This window comes from Carlito syrichta, unplaced genomic scaffold (genome assembly GCF_000164805.1).
Source record: "Carlito syrichta isolate Samal-C Ts95f unplaced genomic scaffold, Tarsius_syrichta-2.0.1 Scaffold316190, whole genome shotgun sequence".
NCBI classification, from domain to species: domain Eukaryota; kingdom Metazoa; phylum Chordata; class Mammalia; order Primates; family Tarsiidae; genus Carlito; species Carlito syrichta.
The window spans coordinates 192,689-218,887 of record NW_007260286.1 but is presented as its reverse complement, the minus strand read 5'-3'; the positions used below and the strand labels follow the sequence as shown (position 1 = coordinate 218,887).

Here is a 26,199-nt window from a genome sequence, read left to right as displayed (position 1 = left end):
GAAATCCAATTGATTTTTGCATATTGATCTTGAATCTTTCTAGTCTCCCTTACTAGGTCTAGTAGCTATTTTGTAGACTTTATTTCATTTTCTACATAGATGACTATGTGGTCTGTAATTAAAGACAGTTTTACTTTCTATTTCCAATCCTAATCCAATGTTGAAATGAAGTAGAAAAGCAGATATCTTTGTCCTGTTTGATCTTGGGAGAAAAACAGCCAGTCCTTTACTAATAAGTTTAATTCAGCTGCAGCTTTTTCACAGGTGCCCCTTGTCAGCATGACCAAGTTCCTGTCTATTCGTAGTGTGCTCAGAATTTTAACCAAAAATGAATGTTGGATTTTGCCGAATGCCCTGTGTCTATTTTGATGATCATATGATTTTTCTTTTTCAGTTTGTTAATATGGCCAATTACTTGAAGTGATTTGTGGATACTAAACCAACACTGCATTCTAGGATAAACTATACTTGTTTATTATGTACTTTTAAATATATTGTTGGATTACCTTTGCTAAACCTTTTATTTTTCTTTTACATTTTTGTACTTATGTTTATGAAGGACATTAGACTGCAGCCTTTGTTCTTGTGTAATACTGCTGTCAGATTTTAGTATTGAAAGAATGCTGACAAAATGATTTCGCCTTCCCTGCTTTTCAATTTTCTAGAAAAGTGTGTAGAATTGGCATTATTTCCTTCTTAAAAGTTTAGTAGAATTTATCCTCTATCACCATCTGGCATGGAGTTTCCTTTGAGCATCATGTATGATTCCCTTGAACATTTCTTGTAGGATGGATCAATTGGTGATTACTTCTTTCAGCTTTCATAAGTCTGAAAAACCCCTGCCGGGCTCGGTGGCTGAGCCTGTAATCTCGCGCCTTGGGAGGCTGAGGTGAGTGGAATGCCTGGGCCTGTGGGTTCGAGACACGCCTGGACAACTTGGTGAGACCTCATCTCTACAATAAATCAAAAAATTAGCAGGGTGTGGTAGTACACGCCTGTAGTTCCAACTACTTGGAAGGCTGAGGCGGAAGGATCGCCAGAACCCAGCAGGTCAAGGCTGTGGTGGCCGGGAGCGGCCACTGCACTCCAGTCTGGGAGACAGAGTGAGACTCCAACTCAAAAAAAAAAAAAAAAGAAAAACTCCTTATTTTGTCTTTGCTTTTGAAAAATATTTCTTTAGGTATAGAAATCTAGATTGACAATTTCTTTTCAGTACTTTAAAAATGTTTCACTGTTTTCTCACTTGATTGTTTCTAATAAATCACTCTAGTCTTTTTCTTTAGTATATAATAGTCATTTTGTTCTGAGTACTTTTAAGATGTCCTTATTATCAAATGAGCAACTTGATTATAATGTGTCTTTGGGTAGTTTTCATGTTTCTTGTGCTTTGGGTTTACTGAGCATTTTGGATCTGTGGGTTAATAGTTTTCAACAAATTAGGAAATTTTTCAACCCTCTTTTCTCTTTATCTCTGTTTTTTTCTTTGCCCCTTTTTTTCTCTGTCTCCCTTTTATCTCTCATATTTTGTCTTTTTTTTCATTTTTTGTCCCTTCAGGGCACCAATTACATACATATTAGACCAAATTTCCTACAACTTAATGATACTCTATTTTTAATTCATTTTTTCCCCCTCTTTCATTTTGGATATCTTTCATTGCTATGCCGTTGGATTTAAACTATTTCTTTTTTCAATACCTAATCTGCTATTAATCCCGTTCTTTGTTGAACCAGACACTGTGGTTTTCAACTCTAGAAGTTTGATTTGAGCCTTTTTTAATACCTTCCATATCTCTACTTAACTTGTTAAACATCTCAAATGTAATTATAATGACTGTTTGATGTTCTTATCTGCCAATTCTAGCAACTCTGTTAGTTGTGGGCTGGCTTTATTGATTTGCTTTTTACCATGCTTCTCTGCATTTTTGGTAATCTTTGAGAATATGCCAGACATTGTGAATTTACTTTATTGGGTGCTAAATATTTTTGGATTCTTACAAATACTCCCATACACTGAAGTACTTTCCAATACTCTATACTGAATACTCTATCTGGCTTGGTCTCCCTAAACCCCACCTGGGTTCCTTCTCCCTGTACCATAACCTGGAAACTTCCCCTAGGCCATAAGCTCAAACACCACAGGGGTTCCCTTATTTGCTTCCTATCTTTCAGGCCTCACTGTCCTTCATTACCTCAAGCCCAGTTTCTTGAAAATCAGTGTCATTTACTTTGTGTACTTTGCTTTGGGCAGCATGGTTTTACTTCTTGTTACTACATTTTGGCCAAATGTAAAAGTTTGTCAGCATAATAGAATTTTAAAATTGGGACTAATCTTGGAGGTAATTCCTTCCTAAACTTCATCTTATACAGTCATGCTTCACTTAATGATGGGGACACTTTCTGAGAAATGCATCATTAGATGATTTTGCTGTTATGCAAACATCATAGAATGTACTTACACAAACCTAGATGGTATAGCCTACTCTGCACCTAGGCCATATGGTGTACGGCTCCGTGTGCCTAGGCTACAAACATGTACAGCATACTACTGTACTGAATACTGTAGACAATTATAACATAAAGGTATCTGTATGTCTAAACACAGAAAAGGTACGGTAAAAATACAGTACTATAATTTTATGCAACCACTGTTGTATATAAGGCCCGCTGTTGAATGAAATGTTATGCGGTACATGACTGTACTTAGGGAATTAGAACTGAGAAAAGATTAAAGGTCATATACCAGGGCCAGAATGCAAACCCAAGTTTGTTTTTTATCTCTTCCACTCAGCACCCTGTCCATTACTTAGAGAAACTATGAATTCTAGAAATTAAAATATAAATAAAATGAGTTTGTCAGTAATTTTCTGTTATGAGTGTATGATTATGTTTGCATTTTATGTAGACAGTAGATTTCTGTTATGTAAATATTACAGGAATATATACACACCCATATAAACATTAAAGAATTTGCTTTCATCTCACAATAAAATTTGGTAGTGGAATGCCTTTTAAAGCATGTGGAAACAAAATCTTTTCAAACAGATTATAGCTTTCTCCTAGCTCAAGTCAATCTCCCATTTTGTAAATATGTTAAGAACTATATATAGATCATCCATTTCATTTCTAAACCAACTACTCCATCTAGGAAATACAGGGATAGAAGCATCAATTAACAATTATCAGTTGTAAATTAATAAAAAACACAATAAAAACCAAAATAAAAACCACAATCACTACTACTTACTCTCTTCCTAATTTAAGTGCCAGAAAGCCTATGACCAAAATTTTTAATTGCTAATTTTATCAATGAGTAGCCATTCAGGACACTGAATTAATAAGTAAATTGAGAGAAATACTACTTGCTCTATACCCTTATTGAAGATTCATAACCTACTCTGGCATGCTAAAAGCTCTCTCTGAAGCAAAGAAACCTCTGTTTAATACAAGGCTAACCAAACTTATAAAATAGGATTTCCAGATAACACTCCGGGATATTGCTGTGTTAATATATTTCATTTCAGGAGAAAGAGCAAAAGGCCTTATGTTTTGGAGAAGAGATTCCTTTTACTGCCATAAGCTTGAAGGGAAAGCTTACATAACTTATTACAATTGAGAGGTTTTATACAATTGAGGGCCAAGTGCTACAAAGTAGACTACCTTCCATGACCATTGTGTGCATCAGAATCAAAGCACAACTCCATATGATCATTTTATTTGTCGGCATCAGCTTAAATACATTCTTGTGACCCATCCATGGAAGAAATAACTAGTTTCGCAGAAGAATAATAAAAGAGATTAATAGAAAAAAAGCATTTTAGTTTACCCTTTCTCTTTTGGGTAGACCATCATTTTATACCTATCAATTGTTAGACTAGAATTGTTTTTTTAGCTACATAAGCAAATATAGTACCTGTAAAGTTTCTCTGCACACATAGGCTATTTGCAATTCTGATAGTGGTCCAGTAACTGGAAAGAAAAAAGACCACAATGTTACACCTAACAGACTAAAAATGGTATAGTTAAAAAAATGATAAACTGTCATATAACAACTTCTGTATATATTGTTAGATTACTTCTCTTCAGATCACATGCATATATTATTTTTGTAACCAAAAACAAAAACAAAAAAAAGGTAGCAATGAGAATTTTAAAATGCATTTTAAAAATAAAAGCATTTTAAGCCCATAACAACCCTGGTCAATGAAAATAATATGCACTCATTATATAGGCATCACAGGTAGGTATATAGAAAGCAAGGGACATGATCTCAATCTTGAACAATTTTTCAAAAATAAAGAAACTGGAAAAACATATACAATTAAAATTATATAGAGAAATAGAGAATCATAAGGAGATTGCTTGTTGGAATATATTAAAAGGTATCATATATATTTTTTTGAGTTGGAGTCTCACTCTTGTTGCCTAGGCTGGAGTGCAGTGGCATGTTCATGGCCACCACAGCCTCCACCTGCTGGACTTAGGCAATCCTTTCGCCTCAGCCTTCCAAGTAGTACAGATGCAAGCCACCATGTCCGGCTAGTTTTTGTGATTTACTGTAGAGACGAGGTCTCATCATGTTGCCCAGGCTGGTCTCGAACCCGCAGGCTCAGGCAATCCTCTCACCTCAGCCTCCAAAAGTGCTGGGATTACAGGCTGAGCCGCTGTACCCGGCCATCATATACTTTTTTAAAGGTCAGGATATCATTTCTTTACCACATCTATCAAAACAGGGAGGCTTGATCCAGTACCTTATTTAAAATTTTAAAAAGTAGCCAGTAATCAAGTCATTTTTGGCAATCAGATCCCTCCCTAATATAAAATATGAAATTCTTTTTATTCAAGTACACAACCAGAGGCTTTGGAAGTATGCCTTTCAATACCATGAGAGTAAATCTGGGGCGGTGTCTGCTGACAGTGAAACCAAACCAGGTACTTGTGAGTTATTTTCTTAGAGAAATATTTTACTACATATTTTAATCATTAGCTCTTTATATCTATTCAGAAACATACAATTTTGACTCTTAGTAACTTAATGGGATAATAGTAAAACAAAAGTCACTTTATTAGCAGCATCTAATTTATAAGTGTAGATGTTCTTGATTATTATGCTATGTAGTATACTGTTTAAAGGGAGAGGTACTTCTTAGATTCAATTAAATTCAAGAAACATCAGGTTTTAAAAAGAGAAAGTACCAATTTCATTAAGAAATAAAATTAATGTCTCAAAACTATTCTTCAATCTTAAAAGGGAAAGTAGCAAAAATGACAGCTGATAGTTTGATTTTACCTATATATTCTTAAGAGTTCTCTCATTTTGCAAAAATGTTAATGGATAAAATGACAATTATCGCATAAAAACTTTTCATATGTAAGACAGCAATTCTTGGCAGCAGATGGCAGACACTCCTGCTGTGGTCTTGCCCATTGTGCCTTTCATAACGCATCTTTCCTTAATGAAGCTACCTTCCTTCATTCAGAGAACAAAAGATAGTAATTCTTTATAAAATCGAAGAAATTTAAAAACCAGCGGCATATAGAGTTTTAAATACATAGGCATAAGAGATAGACTTAACCACAATAATTTGTGAATTTGATCAGAGTTTTGACATTAGTCAGAACTTTTTCCGGTAAGGGTTATTTGTTATGATAAAATTAGATTATTATTTTTAAATTGGTAATTGAGTACTATATTAATATATTTGTATTATAATTCAGAATTTTACTTCTGAACCTTGCTTTCCCTTACCTCTGGCAATTAACTTATCAATTTGGTATGTATTCTTTCATTTTGCTATGTATTTACATTATGTATACTTATAAAAATATAATTAAAAAATATTTTAAAAATATAATTTTTAAAATTCTACGTATGATCAATTATGCTATACATATTCTTTCACAATTCATCTTTTCCACTTAAAAACAAACCTTAGGGAGATGTACCTAGGTCAATATATATGAAACTACTTTATTTTTTAAAGTGTTCCAAAGTATTCCACATTACAGGTAAAAGTAGTTAATTTAACCACTACTCTACTGATTGATACTTTCAAACTTTGACCTCTATGAGTTATAAAATAGTGGCACAGCACTTGTTTTTACATCTACTGTGACTACATTTGTAAACTGCATGAGGAGATTTAATAAGGCTTCCAGTGTAACAATTTCAGCATAGAAATGTTAAAAAATATTTCACATAATTCTTAATAAATTATACAGCATATATTTGCAATGGGAGTTTTACTATCTTATATCCATGTTAAACACAGAAAAAAGTTATTTTATAAGGATCCATGCTTAGTATGATAAATTCTAGAAGTTCAAGAAATTGTCAGCAACAAAACAAATTGGAGGTCAAACTGTAGAGCCAAAACTAAAACTATTTCTAAATAGTATTACGAAGCAATGTCAAGTTCAACTCGGAAAACGGCCTAAATTAACATAATACTAAATAAAATACTCCAAATAAGAAAAAATTATATTTGTAAATTATATATACATTTAACACAAAAATATTATCATAACAAATAAATTGCTTTTCTGGTTAGCTTATTAAGCTAATAAGTTATTAAGGCTAAGTTATTAAGACAGACACATAATTTCCTTTCTATGAGTTACCCTTTGCATTTTAAATATTTTCAAGGAAGTCTAGGCAGTTTCATCTGTAGACAAAACACTGTCCTAGAGACTACATCTAAAAAGTAAAATTTGGATTGTACAAATACTTCTGCATTTCTCAGGCTCAGGCAAATTTAATTGAATAACCAATAACAAATTAAATTTAGATTTCTTTTATGCAGTACTCCAGGAACAGAGACAAAAGAATATAAAACAGTAAATCCACCTGTTAATCTCCCTAATTAACTGGAAATATCAAACAACAATCATTAAAGGCAAAGTCAGTTTAAAATGTAAAGTCAAATTAACAGTACCATGGTAAATATCTTGAAGTGATCCACCACCACAGTATTCCATACAAATCCATAGTTTTTCCCGACTAATAAGAAAGAGAAAGAAAATTATATTATAATTCCCAAGCACGAACCTTGTCTTAAGACAATTGTCTTCATTACACTAAGGTTCAGAACAGATTGCAGAGTGCAAGAAGAAAGTGCTATGTAATCTCTCTTCAATATATATAAAAGAACATTAATTTCAGCATTGTTCCCACTTTAAATGGTTGTGAATATGATCAGTTTAGAATATGACTGGTTTTATATACACTTACTTGTAATCATTCATAATGCTTCATTAAGGTTGTCAGACAAGGTATAACTATATAGTGCCTTTATTAATATAATGAGGGAAACAAGAAAACTAGAAATTTTAGAACTTTAGACAATGTTTAAAAATATACATATATAACAGCACTCGCATGCAAGGAAGGGAGAGTAGTAACAAAGACTAGCTTTTTTTTCTTTTACCTGAGATAACTCCCAAAGTAGGCAACGATATTGCAATGTTTACATTCTTTAACCATAAATATTTCTTGTTGAATCAAAGAAAAATCATCTCCTGGAAAACAAAATAAGTTGGTCACCATGTTACTCAAAATCTCTACATATGAAAAGAAGGAAAACTTTACAATAAATATTAGAGATGAGGAATTAAGTATTCTCAATATTTCAATGAGAATATAAACTGGTAGATTCTTTCCATAAAGCCAGAAGTCTTAAAAAGGCACAAAATCTTGGAATCCACAATTTCATGTTGAAATTTTTCTTCCTAGATGTTCACTACGGTATGGTTTAGTAATAGTTTAATAAGGAAAGGATGGTTAAGTAAATTATGGTGCAGTTACAAATACTATAATATAGTTAAAATATATTTTGATGTGAAAATGTTTATGATATATTAGGTGAAAAAGAACTTTATATACTATTTTAGTACTTATGCATATAGAAAAAGTGTTTCAAAAGTAATTTTGTTTTCTTCTTTTTTGATCTATATTTTCCAATTTGTCTATCACAAACTCATTTGAGTTAATTGGAAAATTATGTTAAAATAAAATATTGGTTATTTACAAGAATTTTATGGTTACTATAGGAACACTTCCTAGAATGGTACTGTCATCATCAAACTCCATTTTACGTGAAAATAGTGCTTATTTAAGGGGATTTATGAATTGATAAAATGATTGCATGTATATTATGTAAGGGTAGTACAATACAGAAATTAATAGCTTGAGTTCTAAATTGGACACTCCTGGATTCAAATCCTGGTTCAGACATTCACCAGATTTTGAGCAACTTAACCCTTCTGAGCCACAATTTCATTGTTAAGTAGCATCTGGATTCATTCAATCTATTTGGCTTCCTTATCTTCTATTTAGCTTCACTTTTCCAAATATTCCCTGCATTTTAAGAATATCAAGTTGCTGGTCATTATTTAATAGAGTCTTATGATGCCCATGTTTCTGATTACGGAATTCCCTCCATTGGGAATGTTATGAGAAAGAGATCATGTACACAGTGCATTTAGCACGTCTGAAACAGAATAAATTCAATATCAATATTATGTTGGAGACTAAGAAAGATGCAAATAAAAGTGTTCCTTGTTAGGACATATTATACAACATTTTCAATTAGACACTGTTTTATACTGGTCTTTTGAAAAGCAGCTTCAAGCTTAAAATCAGTGTTATCCGTTTATAAACTGGGCATGCACTTGTAGTCCCAGCTACTATGGAGGCTGAGTTGGGAGGATTGTTTGAACCCAGGAGTTTGAGATCAGCCTGGACAACACAGTGAGAACCTGAGTCTCAATTTTAAAAAGTTCAAGCCCGGGCACGGTGGCTCATGCCTATAATTCCAGCACTTTGGGAGGCTGAGGTGAGAGGATTGCCCGAGCCCTTGGGTTTGAGACTAGCCTGGGCAACTTGGCAAGACCTCATCTCTACAATAAATAAAAAAATTAGCCGGGCATGGTGGTGCAAGCCTGTAGTTCCAGCTACTTGGAAGGCTGAGGTGGAAGGATTGCCTGAGCCCAGCAGGTTGAGGCTGTGGTGACCAGGAGTGTGCCACTGCACTTCAGCCTGGGCAACAGAGTTAGACTCCAACTCAAAAAAATAAAAATAAAAATAAATAAATAAATAAATAAGTTCAGCAGTGCCCAGATAAATTCTGACTCTAACTCAAAGTCATCTTAGAAAAATATACAAGGCCAAGAAGAAACAACTCAGAAACTGTCCTTAGATAAATAGACAAAATCTTCATGAGTTAGAGATTTTTTCCCCCCATTTCTATTTTCAACTCTTTCAATTCAGGGTCAAAATAAAGCTTTAAATATTCTTGCCACACGATTCATAGCTCTTAAAGAACCAGTTATTAGTGACATGGTTTAAACATATACTTAGTTTAACTGTTAATATACTAAATTTATTTATAATCATTAGAACTTTTCTCAATAGTCACTTGATGTAAACATTAACTGATAATTCATTTATAGTATCTCATGTTAACAATTTTAAAGGGTTGGGTAAGTCAAATGAGAGTATAATCTTCTAACTGAATAAAAGTCTGAGTAAAGATCTTCAAAGAATACCTAGCTTTTATTTGTAAACTGGGAAAAAATGTATGACACAAATAGCTACATATACCTTAAACATATATGCACAATGGCAACTTGTTACAATTTAAAATTTATTTCTTAATGGTCTATCAATGAAAGAGGACCAAAAGAGAGAATCCAAAGTAGAAGATGATCTCATGGTCCTCACACCAATTTAGGCAGAAGCAGTGAGTAAGCCCTGAAGGTTACAGTAAAAAGTCTGCCCACCTAGGGTTGAGGAAAGGCACTGCTCTCTGTGTCCACTCACAAGCACCAAAAAACTCTTCTTCCTTTTAAATCACTCCTCCATCTGAGCCTCTTTCAGTATAGAATAGAAACTTACCCTTCACACATGCTAATTTCCATCTAACTGGCTAAATTCTAGACCATCTTTCATTTTTTATTATATATGAATTTTAAAGGAAAGAAGAGTAAAGAAGCACCTAACTTTGTTAAAATATGCTATTCTTTGGATTCCCACCTACTCACTTTTAAATGTGCACATAAGTCTTATATCTGAGCTGTGCTGAAAAATTCTTCAGTTAAGTCTGAGATTTAGAACAGATTTTTTCAGAGGAGTAACTTCACATATGGAGCCTAACTTCTTAATGGTGTCTAAGTTCTTAAACTGACCTGTAAAAGTCAATAATGTGGCTGAATTAATACTACTCGTAACAAATCACTACTTTTGGGGGGAAAAATTAGCTCTCAGTTTCACCCAACAACTATGCTCCCAGAAGCTACCTGAAGTTTCTACGAGGAAAAGTGGTATCTTGATGAAAGTGAGCAACAGTTTTTTTTTTTGCTTTTTTTTTTGAGTTGGAGTCTCACTCCATCGCCCAGGCTGGAGTGCAGTGCCACACTCATGGCCACCCCAGTGTCGATCTGCCGGGCTCTGGCGATCCTTCCGCCTCAGCCTTCCAAGTGGCCAGAACTACAGGCATGCGCTACCACACCCGGCTAATTTTTTAATTTATTGTAGAGATGAGGTCTCACCATGTTGCCCAGGCTAGTCTCGAACCGGCGGGCTCAGGCAATCCTCTCACCTCGGCCTCCCAAAGTGCTGAGATTACAGGCTTGAGCCACTGCGCCCGGCAGAGCAACAGCTTTTTACAGCTTCCTGGAAGCAAGAATTCACAAGTACAGGTTTCACTCAGATGTCTGAACTCCAGTTCTGAGCATAGTCTTCATATATCTGTTTTAAATTTTAATGTAAAAGGGATAGAATCTCCTGTGAACTGAAATCGCACCATGGAACAAACTTACATAAAGACAATATTTTTTGTGGTTCACTCTGAGAGGTAAATAAGCTAAACACAGTTGTCTATCACAGATGCAGCCATTCTTTGATGCTACATTTCACTCTTCATACTCTGGCAATGTGAGGATGAGGCTAACTGAGGATCTCAGAGTCCCATATCTTCAGTTTTAGCCACTACCTATTATTTCCATCTGAATGTCTTATTAGCACCTTAAATTTAATATGTTCTAAGGCAGGGATTCCCAACCCCCAGGCCGTGGACTGGTACCAATCCGTGGCCTGTTAGGAACCTGGTCGCCCAGCAGGAGGTGAGCAGTCAGTGAGCAGCTGCGGTATTAGACTCTCACAGGAGCGCAAACCCTATTGTGAACTAGGCAAGCGAGGGATCTACGAGGTCATGTGCTCCTTATGAGACTCTAATGCTTGATGACCACCCCCTCCATCACCCTTCCATTCATGGAAAAATTGTCTTCCATGAAACCAGTCCCTGATGCCAAAAAGGTTGAGGAGTGCTGCCCTAAGATACCAATATACCTCTTAAAAACTAATTTATCGTCCTGCCTTTACTGTTTATGTTAGTGACATTTTATTCTAAAGGATTAACAACCTCCATCTTGTCCATAGCCCTCCTAAGAAAACCCACCTCCATCCAGCAGGAGCTACTATATATGCCATGTGACCTTCTTTCTATCTGCTGAAGGCACCAGGGTGAACAAATGACCTGAAAAGAACTAATCCATGGCCTGGCATGGACTAATCATATTTGATCTCTGAAAAATGTGAACCATGGAGAATGAGTCAGTTGTCAGTTACCAGCAGTATCACTTTTTTTTTTTTGAGTCAGAGTCTCACTCACTCTGTCGCCCAGGTTGGAGTGCAGTGACATGCTCACGGTCACCACAGCCTTGAACAGCTGGGCTCTGGTGATCCTTCCACCTCAGCCTTCCAAGTAGCTGGAACCATAGGCGCATGCCACCAAGCTCAGCTAATTTTTGATTTATTGTAGAGACAAGGTCTCACCAAGTTGCCCAGGCTGTTTCGAATCCCTACGCTCAGGCATTACTCTCACCTCTACCTCCCAAAGTACCAGGATTACAGGCATGATTACCATACCTGGCCAGCATCACATTAAAAGTGGAATTTAGAATAAGAGCCCATGATGGGAGAAATTCACTAGAGATGGAACATATAGGTATTTTTTCCCCTCCTCTCTGATAAAAGCAGTTGCCGGTTGTACCAAAGCATTGAGACAGGTGGGAATCGCTGAGGCCAGATGCTTATTAACTCAGGTTCTTTAAGGGACAAGTGTGTGTGCATGTCAGATAAGATCACATCAAATTTAAAAATTTTATTTATAAAAGGACACAATCAACAGTGTGAAAAGGCAACCTATAGAGAACAAATATTTACAAGTCCTATATCTGATAAGAGGTTAATATCCAGGATACATTAAAAAAAAAAAAGATCAGAAACATGTCTATCCCATATAGGCATATAGTATATAGTATACCTATCTTAGAAAAGTCAGCCAATATAGAAAAATATAAACAATGTGAGCTGGGAGCAGTGGTTCACACCTGTAATTCTTACTACTTGGGAGGCTGAGGTGAGAGATCTGCTTGAACCCAGGAGTTCAAGTCCAGCCTGGGCAGCATAGTAAGAAATGTCTCTAAAAAAATTTAACAGAAATTAGCCAGGTGTGGTGGCACATGCCTGTAGTCCCAGCAACTCAGGAAGATGAAGTAGGAGGATCACTTGAGCCCAGGAGTTCAATGGTGCAGTGAGCTATGATCACGCCTCTACATTTCTAAATGGGTGACAGAGAGAGAATTTGTCTCTTAAAAAAAAAAAAGAATAAAATAAAAATCACCCATAAGTGTACCATCAAGAGACACCACTATTAACATTTTGATGTTTTCTTCCAGTCCTGCAAGTATATAATTATGAGGTTCTTTCCATTATATGTACAAGTTGGACTCACACTCCAGTTTCACAGGATATTTTCACTAGCCAATGTTTTGTAAGCATTGTCCATATCATTAAAAATCATTTAAAAAGGGATTCAAATTGGAAAGAAACAAGTAAAAATATCTCTGTTCACAGATTACATGTTTTGTTTTTTTTTTTGAAAGCAGGATTTATTGAACAGACAGAAAAGCTCCCACAGTGGGAGGGGATTCCAGGGGCTGCCAGATTACATGTTCTTAAATGTAGAAAATTCTAAAGTCCCTCTAAAATTCTTAGAATACACAAATTCAGTAAAATTGCAAGATAAAAAATAAGCACAAAAAAAAACACGTGTTTCTATATACAATGAACAATCAGAAAAATAAATGAAGAAAACATTTTATTTACAATATCATCAAAAAGAATAAGGTACTTAGGAATAAACAGACCAAGGAAATGAAGGACTTGTAAACTGAAAACTACAAAACACTGCTGAAAGAAATTAAGCACACATAAGGCCAGCTCGGTGATTCAGCCTGTAATCCCAGCACTTTGGAAGGCCGAGGCGAGTGGATTGCCTGAGCCCACAGGTTCGAGACCAGCCCTGGCAACTTGGCGAGACCTTGTCTATACAATAAATTTTAAAAAATTAGCTGGGCATGGTGGCGCATGACTGCAGTTCTGGCTACTTGAAAGGCTGAGGCGGAAGGACTGCCGGAGCCCAGCAGGTCAACGCTGGGGTGACCATCAGTGTGCCACTGCACTCCAGCCTGGGCGACGGAATGAGACTCCAACTCAAAAAAAGAGAAAAGATAAGAAAAGAAATTAAGCACACAAATAAGTGAACAGACATCCCATGCTCATGCACTGAAAGATTTCATATTGCTAAGATGTCAATACTACCGAATGCAATATACAAATTAACAAAATCCCTATGAAAATCCTGGTAACAGTGCAGAAATAGAAAAGAATCATCCTAAAATTTGCATAAAACTTAAGGGACTCTGAATAGCCAAAACAACTTTGAAAAAGAATTCTTGAACCAAGTTGGAGGACTGACACTTCCCAATTTCAAAACATATCAAAAGCTCCCATAATCAAAACAGTACAGTACTGACTGACCTAAGACACAGATTATACAGACCAATAGAATAGACTAGAGTCTGAAAATAAATCCTCGTGGTCAAATGATCTTTGACAAGGGTATCAGGATCACTCGATGGTGAAAGAACAGTCTCTTCAATAAATGGTGTTGGGAAAACTGGATATTCATATGCAAAAAATGAAGTTAGACCCTTGCTAAACTACATACAAAAAATTGACTCAAAATGATGTAAAGACCTAAACATAAAACACAAAACTATCAAACAGCTAGAAGAAATCACAGAAGAAAAGCTAGCTTCATGACATTAGATTTGACAGTAAATTCTTGGATATGACACCAAAGGTAACAAAAGCAGATGAGACAACATCAAATTAAAAATTTTTTTTGTTCATCAAAGAACACAATCAACAGAGTAAAAAGGCAACCTCCAGAATAGAAGAAAATATCTGCAAGTCCTGTATCTGATAAGCGGTTAATATTCAGTATAGCTAAAGAACTCTTACTATTCAACAATAAAAAAATCAAATAACCCAATGTAAAAAATGGGAAAGGACTTGAACTGACATTTTTCCAAAGATGACACAGCCAATGAGCGCATGAAAAGATGCTCAACAACAATAAACAGAGAAATGCAAATCAAAACCACAATGAGATATAACTTCACATATATTAGGATGGCTACTGTAAAAAAGAAAAAAGAAAAGAAAAACTTTTGGCAGGGGCCGGACACAGTGGCTCATGACTGTAATCCCAGCACTTTGGAAGGCAGAGGGGAGAGGACTGCCTGAGCCCAGGGGTTCAAGACCAGCCTGGGCAGTTTGGTGACACTGTGACTCCTCAATAAATCAAAAAATTAGCCAGGCATGGTGGTACACACCTGTAGTTCCAGTTACTTGGAAAGCAGAGATAGAAGAATTGCCTAAGCCAGCAGGTCAAGGCTGTGGTAGCCATGAGCGTGCCACTGCACTCTAGCCTGGGCAACAGAGTGAGACTCCCACTCAGAAAAAAAAAAAATAATAATAATTAAACTAAAAAGTTGGCAGGAAGCTAGGGTCGGTGGCTCATCCTGTAATCCTGCACTTTGGGAGACTGAGGTGAGTGGATTGCCTGAGTCCGCGGGTTTGAGACCCACCTGGGCAACTTGGCGAGACCTCATCTCTACAATAAATAAAAAATTAGCTATGTGGTAGCACGCGCCTGTAGTTCCAGCTACTTGGAAGGCTGAGGCGGAAGGAACGCCAGAGCCCAGCAGGTCGAGGCTGCGGTGGCAGGGAGCGTGCCACTGCACTCCAGTCTGGGCGACAAAGTGAGACTCCAACTCAAAAAAAAAAAAAAGTTGGCAGGATTGTGGAGAAGTTGGAACTCTTGTGAACTGTTGTTGATACTGTAAACTAGAGTAACTGCTATGGAAAGCAGTATGGTAGCTTTTCAAAAAATTAAAGATAAAACTATAATACGTTCCAGTAATCACACTTCCAGATATATATCCAAAAGAAGTGAAGATAGAATCTGAAGAAATTTTTGCATACCCATGTTCGCAAGAGCCAAGAGGTAGAAATAAGTCACTTTGACAGACTGTCCATCAACAGATGAATGAATAAACAAAATGTAGTACATACATATAGAGAAAACTATGCAAACTTAAAGAGGAAGAAAATCCTGTCACAGACAACAACATAGATGAACCCTGCAGACATTATGCTAAGGGAAATACACTAGTCAGAAAAGGACAAATATGGCATGATTCTGTTTATATAAAGCATCTGAAGTAGTCAAATTCATAGATCCCCAAAGTAGAAGTTGGTTACTAGCGGCTGTGGGGAAGGGGCAAAGAGGAGTTGTTGAGAGTTTCAGTTTTCAAGATGAAAAAGTTCTTGAGCTCTGTTTTACAACAATGTAAATATATACTTAACACTACTAAACTATACACTTAAAAAGTTAAGATGTTAAAGTTTATGATATGTGCTTCTTACTAAAATTCATAAAACATTAAAAAGTGAATATAGCCTAATCTAATCGTTTCACTACACTTGTGTACATTCAAGTTTTAAAATGCTCCTGAAATATGTATTTTAAAAATAAATATGCAGTAAACAAAAAATTATATCATTTATACCAATATTATAATGCAAAATTAGATCATTTAATTAATATTTACAATAGTAAGCAATGGCAAAAGCTTTCTGTACTAGTAAGTACTAAATACATTTCTGAAGCTTATGAAATGAATCAGTGTTGAAGATAGATATGGGTGCTGTGGCTCAGGCCTGTAATGCCAGCATTTTGGGAGGTTGACACAGGAGGACTTGTTAAGCCTAGGAGTTCGAGACCAGCACGGGCAACACAGTGAGACCTTATCTCAAAAAACAAAAAACAAAAACACATGTTTGTTGCAGCTCTATTCACAATAGCAAAAACATGGAACCAACCATGCTGCCCACTGAAGCTGGACTGGATTAAAAAAATGTGGTACATATACACAATGAAATATTATACAGCCATTAAAAAGGACAAACATATGGACTTTGCAACTTGGATGGATTTAGAGTCTATCATACTCAGTGATCTATCACAGAAACAAAGGACAGAATACCATATCTTCTCACTCATAAGTGGTCTTAGAACAATTATCATAATACTATAAGAAAGGGATTGGTAGTAGTGAGAAACTGCCAGGGGAGTGGGGGGTGGGATTGGTAGTTGAGGGAAAATGCCAGGGGAGGGAGGGGCACACCTCATCACCTTCATAATGGACATTTGTATACCTAAGCCTGAATTGTACTCCACATCTTTAAAATAAAGGAAAAAAAAAGATAGACACAAAGGAGAAAACTGATTTTATTGGTAGTTTATCGTATAGTGAATAAATTAACTACTGCTATTTTAAGAAAATCCAACTAAATCAATACTAAATATTCTATCAGCTAATTCTCACACAACCATGAAAATATAGTGACACATTGGTGGCAATCATGTGACTTTGACTGTTTTGGTTCATTATAAGTAAATATTTTTTTCCATTGAGAAAAATGAATGTATAATGCTAAATACCACAGTCATTTCCAACAACACATTTTCTTTGGGATGCCCATATTAGTTGCTGAAAACTCACTTAAAGAGAAAAGTCCTATCAGTTTTAAATTTACTAGTTTAGAATCTGAGATGGTGCACCAATTTAGAATTTGACATTTTTTACTACATAGTAACAAAAAAGTATCTTCATTTCAGTTATATCTTTTATTCAAAAGCAACTTGGGAAACAAAGTATGCTAGCATTACAAATGGTTTTTACCTATTAAATGGCACGTTTCTATTTAACCTTTAGTTTTCTGTACCTATTATTTAAAACCAATTAAACAACATTTTTGATGTGTATTTGTGCTCTCAAATTAACATTATCCATCAATTCAGACTTGAACTGTCCAAGCAGTGAAGATTGAGAACACATATTTCACAGAATATTTTTTAAAAATTGAGATTGTTAGATTTGGAATAGAAATTCTGAAAAGCAAGAACACACCACTGAACCAGAATAGCTAACATTTGCCCTCTTTGGCCAAAGCACCTATGCTGCGATTTCTTTCAAGAACACTCACAAGGAAAACTAATGACTGTTTAAATCTCTGCATACTTGTTGACTTGTTTGGATTTATTCTACTTTCTCAGCTTATACTTTCAGGAAACAAGATCAAGTATTTCCTAGAAGTACAAAGGAAGCTTTAAACATGTATTCAAAGATATTTAAAGATTCCTGACCGGATGTAGTGGCTCATGCCTATAATCCCAACAATTGGGGAGGCCAAGGTGAGAGAACTGCCTGAGTCCAGGAGTTTGAGACCAGTCTAGACAACATGGAGAGACCTCCTCTTATAATTAATCAGGTGGCACACGCTTGCAGTCCCAGCTACTTTGGGGAGCTGAGGTGGAAGGATAGTCTGATTACCATAGGTTGAGACTGCAGTAGCCACAAGCATGCGACTGCACTCCAGTCTGGGGACAGAGCGAAATTGACTTAAGGAAAAGAAAAAAACATATATATTTTGAAATTTTGAAAACAATTTAAGATAATACATTTAACTCATTTTATTAAACAAAACACTCAACTATTTTATAAGTATTCTAATTTAGTATTTTAAAAAACAAGCAAGGTGGCCGGGCACAGTGGCTCACGGCTGTAATCCCAGCCCTTTGGGAGGCCAAGGCAAGAGAACTTGGCCAGCCTGTCTGAGACCAGCCTGGGCAACAGGGTGAGCCCTCATGTCTACAATAAATCAAAAAAAACAAAAAATAAATTAGCCAGGCATGGTGACGAGTGCATGTAGTTCCAGCTATTTAGAAGGCTGAGGAGGAAGGATCACCCAAGCCCAGTAGGTCGAGGCTGCGGTAGCTGTGAGTATGCCACTGCACTCCAGCCTGGGTGACGGAGTGAGACTCTAACTCAAAAAAAAAAAAAAAAAGAAAAAAAAGAAAGAAAAAAACAAACAAGGGAACAAATAAAAGAATATCATATTCATCACTCTGGGTACTGATTTTGTTAAAGTTCACCCATGTAAGCAAGGCTCACCATATTTAACAAACTAATTTTCATAAGTTTAAAATACAATTGGGTAGTTTCACCACAAAAGTAGTATAATGCAAGGAAAGGAGAAGGAAAGGAAGAGTAGGATTCTGATGGTAAGCTTTCCCAGGAATTTTGTTCCTGCTCTTGCTCTTGGCCACCATTAGCTATAGACTTGTTGAGCAAAATGAGCATCTGTAAAATTAGTTAGATGGCATGCTGAAAGTCAGACAAGACACGAAAACATGGTGGCATGCATCAGCATGATGTCTGCCTGCTCTTCTAGGACACTCCTGATGCCTAACCAAAGAGATGAAAAATATCACTTAAATTCACAATGCTATCATAGGTATCATATGTACTGTGAATAATACATTTTCAGTGCCAATCACTGGTAAGCCAAACTCTATTTAATGCCACCATTTGTAAGACAGTGACTATATTTAATAAGTATCTGCCAAAAAATGAGATAGAAATGGTTATATCATTTTTGGAAATAATCACTTGCCTTTGTACACAAAGAGCAAAAAGAATATAGGAAGGAATACTGACTTCATTTTTCTTTTATAATTATTTTTGTGGCTAATTAAAAAAAACAATTCTGTCCTAACATTTTAAATTCTAAATAGGCTTACTTTAGCATTTTTTATGACTATTAGGAAGAGCCTCAGAAGCAATATGTTTCAGTAAAAATTTGAATATTATAACATTAAATTGCCAGAGGCAAGTCAGTTAATCTGTAATAAAATTTAGGACTCTAAAATTACTATAAAGTTTAATATTCTATTTTTCAATGTGGAGAAAAGGTAATAATTTTACAGCTGGGATTTCAGTTACTTAAAAAAAAAAAAGTCTTGTTTATGTTTTACCAGACATAAGACTTTTTTATAACTCATATTGGCAAGTAATTATCTTTTCATGTCTAAATACAATTTTAAACCAACTCATCTGTTAAATCAATACAAGCAAGCACTTTTGTATTATACTGGCTTTAGTGTAATTTTTTTTAAAGCCGCTGAATACAGTTGAGAATTCATTTTTGAAATACAGCTGTCTCCAGAATTATTTAAAGTATCCAAACTGGATGTTGGAAAAATTCATTAGCATACCATCATATTTTTGTCTTAAACAGTCCCTTAAGTTTGTTTCAAAAATGTGAAAAATACCATCTAGACTTCAGCTTTACTGACAACACTAAAAATCCATTGATTCCCCCATAAAAATTCTACAGCAAAAAGAGAATATAAGTAAATATAAGATGCAGAAGATATGATGCATTCATTTTGAAAGAAAATGTTAGATAATAGCACTTCAAACTCTCAGGGAAATGAATGGAAAAAAGAAGAGCACAAAAATTAAGGTAACAAAATAAAATAAAAAGAATGCTGGTAGAATTAAGGGGAGGAGTGAGTAAAAACTAATATAAGTAATTGGAACCAACAAGGAAGAATAGCAGTATTGGAGACAAGTAAGTCACTTACATGATGGTAGACTTAAAAAAAAAAGTCATAGATAATACAGAGAGAAGATAAATAAAGGTCAATATGACTGGAGAGAAAACAGATAAGTAGTATAGATAATAGATAATATGAATAATTGGTATTTCTAAAGTAATGAAATACAAAAATTCAAGAATGAATCAGGCGTGGTGGCTCATGCCTATAATTCCAGCACTTTGGGATGAAGAGGCAAGAGGCCTGCCTGAGCCTGCAGGTTCGAGACCAGCCCAGGCAACATAGGCAACATGTAGCGACCTTATCTCTACAATAAATCAAAAATTAGCTGGACATGGTAGCACGCGCCTGTGGTTCCAGCTACTTGGAAGGCTGAGGTGGAAGGATCGCCTGAGCCCAGCAGGCCAAGGCTACAGTGGCTGTGAGCTGCAAGCCACTGCACTTCAGTCTGGGCCACAAAGTGAGAATCCGATTCAAAGAAAAAAAAACACAAAACATGCAAGAATGATAAAAGAAACGCTCTTAAAATAGGGACGGAATCAAAATTGCAAATGGAAAGAAAAAGGATCACTATGTCTCAGGAGAAAAAAACTGTCGAAAATTACTGAGACTGAGATATATTCTGTTGAAATTACTAATTTCAAAGACAAAGAAGGAAATGCCAGCTTCTCTACACTCAAGCAGAAAGTCACCTATAAGGAAAAAAATATCAGGCAGGCTTATAGTTCTAACAATATTCAAGGGAGAAAATGTGTGTAGATTTTTTTCAGGGTGGAAGGAGAAGAATGTGAGATGCAATCACTCTATATCTAGTCACACTGTCATTCAAAGGCAACAGAAAGACAACTATAATATTCTTTGGTAGGAAGAATATTTATTGAAGGGTTCAGTATGTGCCTATTCTGTCCCAGGTGGTAAAATATAGCAGTGAAGACAGATGATCACTATTTGCATGGATCTTACATTCTAGAAGAGAGACAGACAAAAATATATTTATAAACAAAAGTATCAGGCACTCACATGTCTTATGTAGAGATCAAAAATAACAGGGGCCTGGTGGCTACTATAAATTGGCCTCTCTGAGGACATGATATTTATTTAAGCTGAGATCTGAATGACCAGGAGCCTTCTGAGCAAATATGAAAAACAGTACTTTAGGCAGAACGGGAAGAACTGATTTAATCTTGGACGGTTTAAACAAAAAGAAAACAGAGGCAGAGTAGGAAAGGAGAAATGTACATGATGAGCTCAGAGAAGTGGGCAGAGCAGACCAAGGTTGAAAAATCTGACGATGATTCTCAGCAGGCATGGAAGCTTCAGGGAGGTTTTACTGGAAGAGTGCTATGATATGATTTATGTTTTTAAAAGTTCACTCCAGTGGTGATTAGATGATGGGAGATGAGAGGTGTGGGAGAGGAAACAGGGACTAGGAGAGTGGAGATGGCAATAAAGAGAAGTAGATGGATTCAGGATGTGTTTTAGAGGTGGAGTCAAAGGAACGTGCTAACAGACTGACTCTGGAGTTCAAGTAAAGGAAAGAAATCAAGGTTAATACCTAGATTTCTGGCTTGGCTAATTGTTTAGCAAAATGGGGAAGACTGAAGGAAGAGCAGGTTTGGGAAGAACAATCAATTTGTAGATTCAAATTATATTATTCCTAATACTCAAGGGAAAATCTTTTGGATAGGATTCATTTTGTCAATAGCTGATTCTAATAAGTGACAAGGGCAAGCATATGGCACAAAAAGAAGAATGGTGGGCACTGCATCTATTTAAATATAAGATTAAATCTAAATACTTGGCCATTACATTTATAAATACATAATAAATATTATAGCTCTTAACAGAAAGATACACAAACTAATACATACTCATACCCCAGTATCAGAAAGTTCCTGGGATGAAATCCCAAAATAAACTAACAAACAGATGAAAATTGGGGCATGGAGAGACAGGAAGTGTATAAATATGCAAATTTCAACATCTTTAAACCTTTGAAGACATCAGGTGTTGAAATGAAACAGGTGTTTCTTTCATTTTGAAGTTGATTAAAATACCCGCAAATTTAAGTATATTATTCAAAGTCTTTCAAGCAATCATCTGATAAAACTATAGAATTGTACCTTTTAAATTATCAGCAGTAAAAATAAAAGGAATCCCAGTAGTAAAAATAAATACTCAGCCATAATTAAAAAACAAAAAAACTTAAAGGAAGCATTAAAGACAAAAGACATGACAACAGAAGTAAAACTAAACATCTCTCTAAACAATAACATAGTGATAGGATAGATTTATCTATTAAAAGGAGATCAGTTCAGATTGGATTATAAAACCAAGTCAAATACAATTTTTTACAAGAAAAACACCCATGACCCTGAAATGATTAAAGTATACTAGGTCTATTCAGTTGTTATATGCCACCTAAAATAAACAAAAAGAAAGGAGGGTTGGCAATATCAATGTCTAGCAAAGTTATACTCAAGATAAAAAAGGCAGCAAAGAGAACTATGGGAGTGAGTGTTGAAAGATAAAGGCCACAAGTCACAGTAGTAAAGGAAAGATTGAAGCCTGAGACCAACATGAGTGACCAGTGCATTATACATTCTCTCTCCCCCATTAGAACTCAAGCCTCATAAGCACAAGGTCTTTGCCTTTTTATTTTCTTCTACATTCCTATCCTCTAGAGCAGAGCTTGGCATATATTAGGCACTCAGTAAATATGTGTTAATTAATCAATAAATTAAGATATAATGTAATCTTGAATTTTTATGAGTCAACTAACATACAATACATTAAGTGCCACAAATGCAATGAGAAATGGACAGAACCCTGTAGTAGATGGTCAATACTCTGTGGGTCCTTAATGCTTACTGAGTAAAACATAGGAAGAACTATCCTAAAATTTGAAATTCCAGGCCCAAAATCATCATTTTATATGACATGATTATACAGTTCCATCAACAATTTAAAATATTTGAAAACTATCAGAAAAAATATGAATTCTGTAAGGCTGCCAGAGACAAAACATATCCAAGAGAATCAACAACTTAAACATTCACAATAATGAATTAGAAAGTGGGCCGGGCTTGGTGGCTCAGCCTGTAATCCCGCGCCTTTGGGAGGCTGAGGTGAGTGGATTGCCTGAGCCCGCGGGTTCGAGACCCACCTGGGCAGCGAGACCTCATCTCTACAATAAATCAAAAAACCAGCCGGGCATGGTAGCACATGCCTGTAATTCCAGCTACTCGGAAGGCTGAGGTGGAAGGATCGCCGGAGCCCAGCAGGCGAGGCTGTGGTGGCCAGGAGCGGCCACTGCACTCCAGTCTGGGCGACCGAGTGAGACTCCAACTCAAAAAAAAAGAAAGTGTAAGAAAGAGGGGAAAAAAGAATCTCACTCATAATAGTGGAAAATACCATAAATATGAAGATTTATGTGGCAAAAACTAAAATACTTTCCCAAATACCTGAATAAGAAAAAAACCCTTACTATTGCCAAAATACAAAATTTTCTAAATTAATCTCCTGAGTGTCTTTTTTCTAATGATTTTGAAGTTCTCCTCAAAAAAATTTATACAAACAAAAAAAATAAATCTGAAAAACAAAAGGAATGAAGATTATAATATGCAATGAAAAGTTATAGTAATCAAGACTGAGATAGTACTGAACTAGAAATAGGAAAAAAAAACACTGAAACAGAACACAAAACCCATGCTTACATAGAAATTTAGTTTATGACAGCCAAGGCATTTCAAACCTGTAAATACAAGACAGAATCACTAGCAATGGTTTTGAGATACTGTCTAGCCATCTGAAACAGGATAAATCTAGAGTTCTCTTTCACCCTTAGAAAAAAATAGTTCCTGACTGAACAAATATTTAAATTTTTTTTTTTTTGAGTTGGAGTCTTACTCTGTCGCCCAGACTGGAGTGCAGTGGCCGCTCCCGGCCACCACAGCCTCGACCTGCTGGGCTCTGGCGATCCTTCCACCTCAGCCTTTCTGAGTAGCTGGAATTACAGGCATGCGCTACCACGCCCGGCTGATTTTTTTGATTTTTATTGTAGAGATGAGGTATTGCTGCCCAGATGGTCTTGAACCCATGGGCTCAGGCAATCTACTCACCTCAGCCTCCCAAAGGCACGGGATTACAGGTTGAGCCACCGAGCTCAGCTATATTTAAATTTTGGAAGGAAAACAAGAAGGAAAAAAAATCTAAAAAAAAAAAAATTACAGTTAAAATTTTGTACAGTTATCTAGTAGAAAAGGTCTAAGTATAGGGAAGTGCGGAATGGAGAAAAGAGAACTGACAGTGTTAAGGTAGAAGACAAATTGGGGGAAGCAAAATACAAGAAAAGTTACTATTTTCAAAGTGCAAGCACCATCTAAAAATCAATAATAAAAGACAAACAGCCTGATAGGATTAGGGCAAAGCATAAGACTAGGCAATAAAAATTTTTAAATGGCCAAATACTAAGATTACATCAAAAATATTTACTGAACTTCTATGTTACTGTTTTTTGGAGGAAGAGTTTAAATATTACTCAGTCTTAATTTATGAATGAAATATTTGAACGACATCTAACATATTATCATAGGTTTTGCAAAACCAAGCAGTGAGAAATACCAGTCTTCCAAAGGGTCTTAATTTATGATCCCAGCATTTAACCCTTATATGTTAAGTAAAAACATCATATACATATTTTTCTCTTTTTTTTGACAAATTGCCTTCCTATGTTAGTTCCAATATATGGCTTACTGAGAATTCAGAATTGCAGAATTTAAAAAATCTGCTCATTAATTCATTATATGAGCTATAATCAAAAGTAAACCATATTTTCAAGTCAAATAAATGAAACTGTGCTATATAACAAGCCCAGGCACTCGCTGAAGGCAGAAAAGGGAAAAACATCTTTGCTTCCTCTGAGAGCACAGCCCAATATTTGAATATAACTTGCATATCTGCTCATGTGGCTCCTCCAAGGAGAGACAAATGCTTGTAAAGTTCTGTTACATTCTTCTATTTGTGTTTGTGGCATTTTGGAGATAATTCTGTTCTACATTTATTAGGTGGAACTTCATAAAAAGATTAAAATAGCAGTAGTATAACAATTTTTATCTGCCAGGGAAAAAAACAACTGTACCTTATCTGAAAGCTTATTTTGAAAATGTTCCAGCTTATACTACCTCAATAATATCATCTCTCTAATGAATCATACGCATAATGATTCAAACACTGTATCTGAAATGCAAAGCCATTTTAACCGCTCAAACTAAGACACTGGCATAATTATGGTCACACACTTACTCTGTGTCTAAGCTTATGAACCAGCAAATGAACAAATCACCAAATATTCACTCACCTGATCAAAAACTAGTATGGCTCTCATGAGAAACTTTTAGGATATCAAAATCATAAAACTGTTTCAGGTTTTATACAGTTTTGTTTTCAAAGCAAACTATTCAGCATGTTTTAAAACAAGTAGTCTTCTGGTATACAGAAATGTTAATAAAATAAGCATTACACTAAGATCAAGAATTATCAAACACATCAACCACAGGGAACAACTGACATACAAAATGTTATTATCCCAAACGTTATCTGAATATCCCCCAACAAATAATTGAATACTTTCCCATTCAAATTCTCACAAAAGCTAAAACAGAAGTAAAAATGTACACATATCACATTTTACTTGGCAACAAGATTATCACATCAAACTCGACTTTAATTAACCACCTCCAGTGGAATTTAACAGGAAAGATTCTACTGACCCAAAAAACATATAAAGACTTCTTTTGGGAAGAATGGAAACAAGAAATATGGGAAATGCTTTTAAGTCCTATATTTACGAATGGTACGAGTAAACTGTTCAAAAATTGTCTTGAGGATTTTTATACATACCAGGCTCCAATTTAATGATTTTTACTGCAGCCAACTCTCCTGTATGCACATTTCTGGCCTAAAAATAAAAATAAATTCTTTAAAAATTTTGTTAATTACATAAAAATTACTCAGTATTATATTAATTAATTACTTATCAACCATGCTTTTTATCAAAACTAAAAAGCCCCCACAAAACTCAGTCTTTATTTTCAAGAAGTATACTCATTTTCTCGTTAAAGAAAAATTCAGAAAAGACATAAAAGTATTTTTTTTTAATTACCTTTAGTTTCGCCACTCAAAAATAGCTACTATTGAAATTTTTGGTCTTCTTTTTCCAAGTCTTTTCTTCATAATTGGGTTAATTTTTAAAATTAAAAAAAAAACCCTATGGTTTTTATTTCTATTATAAACAAAATCATAGTTCATTAAAAATTTTTTTAAA

The 26,199-nt window shown here is 35.3% G+C and overlaps 1 protein-coding gene across 2 annotated transcripts in view; it reads right to left on the bottom strand.

Moving 5' to 3' along the window:
* The window catches only part of MAP4K5 (mitogen-activated protein kinase kinase kinase kinase 5), an 87,764-nt gene extending 61,927 nt beyond the window's left edge, over positions 1-25,837 (bottom strand). The window contains exons 1-4 of one of the 2 annotated variants that reach the window (XM_008073817.2): positions 25,776-25,837; positions 7,425-7,515; positions 6,933-6,997; positions 3,911-3,966 (exon numbers count right to left, since the gene is read on the bottom strand). In XM_008073817.2, the coding sequence (XP_008072008.1) occupies positions 3,911-3,966; positions 6,933-6,997; positions 7,425-7,480 (177 nt within the window). In that variant the 5' untranslated portion in view covers positions 7,481-7,515; positions 25,776-25,837. Of the gene's footprint in view, positions 1-3,910; positions 3,967-6,932; positions 6,998-7,424; positions 7,516-10,545; positions 10,584-25,775 lie in introns of those variants that run through there. The other variant, XM_008073818.2, reaches the window with a different exon arrangement.
* Positions 25,838-26,199: the final 362 nt, after the last annotated feature.